Genomic DNA, 7,500 nt, shown 5'->3' with positions numbered 1-7,500 from the left:
GAACTTGTCTGTATTAAACTAAGGTTATCCAAAACAGAACAACGATACCGATGGTGGTGGTGATGAAAAGACGACGACGACGACGATGACGATGGTAATGATGCTAATAACGACAACGACCACGACGATGGTGATGATGATGACGATGATGCCGATAGTGATGAAAATGATGATGATGATGATAATGATGATGATGATGATGATGATGATAAAGATGGTTGTTGTGATAATTGTGATAATGACGGTGATAACAACCGCTACGAGGCTACGATAATGAGTAATAAAAGTTCCCTCTTATAAAACGGGGTTGTTTCGAGATCCTGATTTTCCAAGTGTTTTAAGTTTTATATGTTCAACATTTGCGCAGGAGGTAATTAGATAGGGAAGGGTGATAGGATGCTTTTGCGGCGATCTGACCAACAGATGATTTTTTATTGAACTGCAAAATGGGAATGTTAACTATCTTAATTATCATAGGAGAGCGAACTCGGAAGATAATGAACAAAGCACAAAAACCCCCTTCCCCTCCACCGCTAAGGCCCTGTCCACACGTATCCGGATAATTCTTAATCCGCAAAATTTTCCTTGCGGATGCACCTATTGTCCACACATATCCGGCGAATCCGGCAAGATTAGTGAGTCTGCAGCTTTTTAAAGCCGCTCTCCATGATGGAAATTCTTCAATACCCAAAGAATTTAGATTCGTGTGGACGGTCGAATCCGGATATTTCTTATTTCGTTGTTGTAACCAACTTAGATCCAGTCTTTACCGTGTGTATATTCAACATGGCCGCTGTGTGTGCAGTTAAACTTGACTATGTTCACTGCACACTGCAAATACTGATGTCGAACGGCGGATCGACATTTTGAGGCTTCTTTCGATGTCTGACGAACAATTCAAGAGAGCGGGAAGACAACTTCCCCGTAGTGCGATAAGTCCCTCGTCGATCTTGTGAGCGAGCGCGAAGCGCAAGCGAGTGGAAATTGGGGCGAGCGGAAGTCGCTCGCCCCAATTTTCGCAAGGATGAAGGGAAGAAAGAGGGAAACAAAGAGGGATTGCTCGCAGTCTAGCCTCCACATCCTCGAAGATTCTGTGTTCGACCAGCACGAACTAGTGCCAAAAGGTGATTGAAGAAGAATGGCTCGAAAATTCACACCGGAGCCCTGGATTGCGTGAATCCGGATATGTGTGAACGGACAAATTCGACAGGGCGACTTGAATACGTTACGTGTGGACGTGAAAATGTTTCCGCAGAGAAAAAGTTGTGGATTAAAATATATCCGGATACATGTGGACAGGGCCAAATTCCTCGTTTAAATCATTCACTTCCCTAAACCTGTCCACTGTTTTCATTTTTCAAGGGCGAAAAGAATAGGGGACTTCATTTGTATTCAAGGATTAAGACTACGCCACCATTTTAAAGACACCTAATATTCAGTCCATGAATTTTGCATAATCATATCATTCTTTTTACCTCTCTATTTATATCCATCCTATCGGGTAACAGTCTGCTGTTTCTGATCGCTAACCACGTTTATTAAAAAAGGTGCATTGCCAGAATTCAAAATTTTCTGTTTTCAAGTTTTTGGGCTCCGAGTGACAGATGATGCTATGCGATATCGTGTAAATTATGAGATGACAAGAAAATACTATTTATGTGCTGAACTAAAACAATAATTGAGGAGGATTCCAGGACACATTGGCGAAAAAACAGAAACAAAATGCGATTTCTTCCTCTACGGAAGATAATTAACTTGCGAGGAGAGTTGGAGCCTAATGATGATCTAGAGTCAATTGGTTGGAGTCATGGAAATCAAACCAACGGAGAGGTCTTGTACTGAAATATCTTTGATGTTGAAAAAGATGATTCCGAACAGTTCCGGTTAAGAACACAAACTTACTTTTGGCCGCTCTTCCTCTCTACCAAAAAAGGCGTGATACAGTGGTTTATTCATAAGAAACCATCAGGCTTTGATTTAATGGGCTTTTAAAATGACAATGCAGCCAAGCAGGGCGTGAACCTTAATTCCAATTTTTATCATACCAATCAATCAAGCTATCTCGATTGAAAAAGACGTCTGCCCTTCCGTTTCTACTCAGACTTATTTTGACTAATCTTTTCCTTGACTTTATGTAACGCACGTGTCAATATTCAACAGGAATTAATCTCTACACTTTTCTGACTTGAGCTTCCGTTCTTTTCCTGAATACCCTTCCGTTATTGCACGTGTTCTGGTAGCAGCCGGATATCCTGAAGTTTACTTCGTTTTAATTGAAATCAATGAACTACCTTATTACTCAAGCGCGTGACGTCTTTTTTTCGTGTAACTTAAGAGTCAATGACATCGTTAACTTTGTTATCTTTTCTTCTTTCGGTCGCAAATCCTTTTTTGTTAGCTTTTGTTTAGTTAATTAATTAATTAGTTAATCAAAAAGTGAATACTTCCTCTCAAGCCAAAACGAGACGGCTCTCTTCACAGTCTTCAAGGCCAAAGTTCTCTCGTCCCTCGGAAAAAAGTCATCTGGTAGCTCAGTTGTCCAACCAGGGGAAAAATAGTCAGTATGAAGTGCGATTCCTTAGTGGAAAAGCCCAATAAGCCATATTACTCCTGCCGGACACTTAAATCCCCTAACGAAGAAAACTTTATCACAGCATTTATTTCACCACAAAGGTGAAAGTGTCAGGCGACGCCGGCCATATTTTTCCACTCGTTGACAGTGGACTGACAGATTTATGATGATACAACGACGGATTACCGAAGCTTGGGTGTAGTGTTTCCTCAGTCTCTGTTTGGGTACAGCATTCCGCGGAAGGCTCAGAAGGCATCTTTGTGTTAACCAGTCGAAAGTAGAAGCAAGAATTTGGCCAACTGAACAAAAGGGTTGTTGGCAAGATGCTCCTTAGATTCTTGCCTATCGGGCTCTGTATGATGTATTTACATGCAGTGGTAAGTACATCACTTCAATCGCATTTTATTTAATTTTATTTCTGTAAGGAATCAGAGGAATTACTTTTGACCGTAACAGTAAGTAGATTTTCACGTACGCGTCGCTGATAAACCAAAACATAGAATAGCTGCGAGATGAGTACTCTCCGCCCGCATGCGAATCTGTAACAACTAATCAGTTTTTATTGGGTAAGTTGTCCTTCAATTTTATATCTTGGACGAAAGCAATTGTCGAAAGAATAGATAAATAGTTATTGATCCTTTGAACGGAGTGGAATAGTTTTACTATCTTATCTCTCGTATCGGGTTCACTGATTTAAAAGTACCGGTACGATACGCTGGTCTGTCGCGTTCTCGTGAGATCGAAAATTACGAGAGAGTCACAAATTTCAAGAGATGAATGGAGGCATCTGTTCCACGGGGAAATCCGCACATATTTGTCTGCGTAGCAAGAGTGCTTCTGCAAAAACATGGAGGCGGATGCATGTACCAAATTTTAGGATGGTGCGAACAGTTTATCATAGTAGTCGCGTTTAATTAATTAAATGTATAGTTTTACTTTACCGATTGTGGAGTCGATAGCGGTCTCCCTTTTTTCAAAAATAAAATTGCAAATCTGACTGGAGCGATGCCAGTGTATCTTATTTAAGGATGACTTGAAATATAGGTTGTCCAAAATTTCCGACTGGAATTTCCGGAAAGGAAAATGTCATTGCAAGTTTCTTTTCCAATACAGTGTTTAAGTAAATGGAACATGCCATTCTCGACAGAATCTTTTGATTCAGAGCAGCTGCTGAACGTTCAGGCAAGCCTGCGTAGCTGTTTTGAGGGAAATAACGAGCGGCTAAGCCGCGCGGAGAATGGGAAGGGACACTGTGGCATTTCACAGCGCCCCTCCCCACTCTCCGCTCGTTATTTGCCTCCTGCCAGCCACGCTGGCTACCCTTGTTGCTTTCAATCACTGTTTATTTTCTTTCTATGATCTCATAGGGCGCTGAAAGATCATTGGCAACCAAAAAAGGTAAGTCATCTATTGTACCGGCATAAACTTCCGCGTCATCTCGTGAATTTCTGTTCACGGTCAACTTGTTCCCCAACTTGAAGGGCTGTGAAATCTTAAGTTTACTACTTCATAATGACGAACGAAATCAATACAGCGAGACGATAAAGAGATGGACAAAGAGAACGGGAGCATGGTTCATGGAGTTAGGAAAATGCCAGTTAAAAGTCTTGAGAATTGTGCACATGAGTGATAAGATGAACGCAGTGACCCAATGACTGACGGTGAAATAATACTAAATCGAGAAATTATTTCGTCAAATCGTGCGTTCGCTCAAAGTGTAAAATAATGGGTGAGCTAAAACTAATACCAACCTCATTAGCTGGTAAACATTATCCTGCATGCTATTAATCAAAGACGACTGGTTTATTTTAAGCACTCTTTGAAAAACTGGGGGAGAAGCCAAACTTCCCGTGATATAAGAAATTCGAGAATTCTATTTTTAACTGACATTTTCATCGATGTAGGGACGAAGACAGCGGGCATCCCCTCTTTCGATCGGGACCGTTTTATGTCGAATTATTATCAATAAACCTCTAATATAGGTATATTAGAGTGTTATGCTCTTGTGCTAAATCCATTGACACTTAAGTTAAATAAAAAATTATTATAATTATAATAATAATTATTATTATTAGCATCATCATCATCATCATTGTTATTATTATTATTATTATTATTATTATTACATTTTGTCGATGTGGATCAGCTGCATGTAACATAAAATCGAGGCTTACAATCAAATTCCCCACCTCCTATGAGTGATGATCAAATGCCCCACCCCCGGGAAGACTAAGAGAATCAAATTCCCTGTCCCCGGGCAGGAAAATGCGTCACATGCTCGGGGTATGCCCGTATGGTGTTCCACCCCCGCCAAAAATCAACTTTGAAAAGCAACATTCAACTTTATCAAACAAACATTCAACTTCAGTCGATAAGTTTTATTTTCAACGTATTCAACATTCAACTTTATCATAAAACTTTCAACTTTACATGTCAACAATCGTCTGTAGAGCATACAACATTGAACTTCACAGCTTGAATTGTTAGAGTGACTACTCAGGAATGAGCGCAGCATTGAACATTTGAGTTCACAACTGAACATCAATCATGAGGTTACAATTTATCAGTCGGGTTGACAATCCAAAAAAATCTTTTAACAACCCGGTCGTTCTTTGCAATATGACTTTCAATTACATTGCACCCGTTGTGTGCGTTCGCCCCAATGTCGATCCTTTTATCCTGCAATCTTGAATGTTGAGTTCTCTGAAATCGAGACCAAATCCGCCAAAAATTATGGGATATCGGTCGGCGATATGACGTTAGCGAAAACTGTAGTCTCTCACCATTTATTTCCAGGTGCTTTTCTTCTTTCGCAATCTCATTAATATTGATCGACCAACACTAAAGAAGCAAGGGTGGCACAGTCGGTTAGTGCGCGGCCTTGGTGCATAAGGTCCTGAGTTCGATCCCCGGATCTCACATACTTGTTTCGACTTCTTTCCTTTCAGTGTAGCCCAGGTAGCTTTAAATACCCTTAAAACGGAGCGCTGATGGAAAGAGACGGGTAACTGACGTTGACTGACGTTTCGACAACCTGAGCGGAAGTCATCTTTAGAGTCAAGTGATTTGTGTAACGTCAGTAGATACTATAAAACTCCGGGTCGTATATGTCATTGGCCAGCTTATTCGTGATCTGATTGGTCTGCTGTCAGTTGAGCCTAGACGTGATTGGCTGTGAAGACTAAACAGTGATAGGTGCATTTCGATCCGCCTATAGGTTAAGGCCTGTAAGTGTAGCGTAGAATACGTTGGACAGTACTGTAATAGAGTAAATGCAGTGTCTTGTTTGTCTGTTGTTGATGTCGTCGATGAGTCGTTTGTAGGGTGCGGGAAGTTGTAGGCGTCGGCTTATTGGTCTCTGTTCTAAGTTAGTAAGCCCGCTTTCCAGTATGATCCATTGGCAGTAGTTTGTGCTGTAGGTAACACATTCAGCAGCGTCTCAGTCGATTCTGTGGTTTGTCTGTAGATGATGTTCGGCAATGTTATTGTTGGTCACCTTTCCTCGTTGCTCGTCTGTGTTCAGTCAGTCTGGCGTTCTCAATTTCAGAAGTAGAATAGCTTTTACTATACAACCGGCTTCTCGTACAGACAACAACCTGGCTAAAGACGAACGACAAGCATTAAAACGACGACGAGGAACGACGACGACATTGTAATACGTTCCGCTGACAAAGGACGAGTGACTGTTATTATGGACAAGACAGACTATCATGAGAAGACGTTAACGACAAACAGACTTACGAAGTACTTAAACGAGACCCGACTCCAGCAATTCAACGAAAACTCAGCGGTAAACTACTTCACCTTAACAATGCTGACGCGATCGACATCCGACATTACAACAGGCTGAGATGCCCGGTACCTCAACTAACTTAACTCTACAGCTTGCCCAAACTACTCAGTTCTAACATACCTATGCGTCCCATAGTTTATTTTGTGGTTCGCCGACTTACGAACTGTCGAAATACCTCACTACGATACTGAAACCTCTGACTGACGAATCCCGACACAAACTACAATCCTCCGAAAACTTTATTGACGCCATCAAGACAGTAAAAGTACCTGGCGACCACAAACTGGTGTCTTTTGATGTGAAATCACTGTTCACCAGTATTCCACTTCAACTGGCTCTCGACTGCACTGAAACCGCCGCCATCAGCAACTCTACTTTACAACTGCCACTACCTACCAACGACCTTATGGACTTGCTGAACCTCTGCCTAACATCTACTTACTTTACGTACAACGGTAAACACTACAAACAGTCATACGGAGCAGCTATGGGTTCACCGGTTTCCGTTGTTGTTGCCGAAATCGTTATGCAAACGAGGAAGAAGCCCTGGAAAGTTACAAACGAACAATACCACTCTGGTTACGCTACGTCGACGATACTTTTACCACTCTATACAAAGACGAAATCGGCGATTTTCACGAACATCTCAACAGACAAAACGCCCACATTCAGTTTACCAAGGAGATCGAGGATAATGGTAAGATTAGTTTTCTTGACTGCTTGGTCACCCGTGACGACAACAGACTACAGACGACAGTTTTCAGGAAACCTACCCACACTGACAGATTCCTCGACGAATTATCTTACAACGGCCTATTTCGCAAAAGGCTACAATAATACGGACCTTAACGAGACGTACGCTACTTGTTGTGGCTCACATGACAGCAGACGAATATAAGTACTTAAACAACGTTTTCAGTAAGAATAACTACAACTGCGACTTCGTTGCAGGCAACAGTTACCGTACAGAACCAAACGCTGCAAACACTAACCTGACATCTACCACGACAGGGTGACTATACCCTACATTAAAGGAACCTCTGAGATCATCGCATGGATCCTACAGCCTTACAACATCCGTGTTGGTCACAGACACATCACTACCTTACGAAAACTATGTACTGACTAACATCAA

The 7,500-nt window shown here is 41.6% G+C and overlaps 2 protein-coding genes across 2 annotated transcripts in view; both read left to right on the top strand.

Annotated features, from left to right (window-relative positions):
* The window catches only part of LOC138054049 (uncharacterized), a 24,029-nt gene extending 23,733 nt beyond the window's left edge, over nucleotides 1-296 (top strand). The window contains exon 6 of the mRNA XM_068900564.1: nucleotides 1-296. This exon is cut by the window's left edge and continues 539 nt beyond it. The gene's annotated coding sequence lies outside the window, so the exon portion shown is untranslated.
* A 2,490-nt stretch (nucleotides 297-2,786) lies between these two features.
* LOC138047244 (testican-2-like) overlaps nucleotides 2,787-7,500 on the top strand; it is a 12,144-nt gene continuing 7,430 nt past the window's right edge. Inside the window, exons 1-2 of the mRNA XM_068894010.1 lie at nucleotides 2,787-2,949; nucleotides 3,940-3,970. Of these exons, the coding sequence (XP_068750111.1) occupies nucleotides 2,896-2,949; nucleotides 3,940-3,970 (85 nt within the window). The 5' untranslated portion in view covers nucleotides 2,787-2,895. The remainder of the gene's footprint in view (nucleotides 2,950-3,939; nucleotides 3,971-7,500) is intronic.

Source organism: Montipora capricornis, chromosome 1, assembly GCF_036669925.1.
Source record: "Montipora capricornis isolate CH-2021 chromosome 1, ASM3666992v2, whole genome shotgun sequence".
Taxonomy (NCBI): domain Eukaryota; kingdom Metazoa; phylum Cnidaria; class Anthozoa; order Scleractinia; family Acroporidae; genus Montipora; species Montipora capricornis.
Note: the sequence above shows the minus strand (reverse complement) of the source record. Positions and strands in the feature narration are given on the sequence as shown.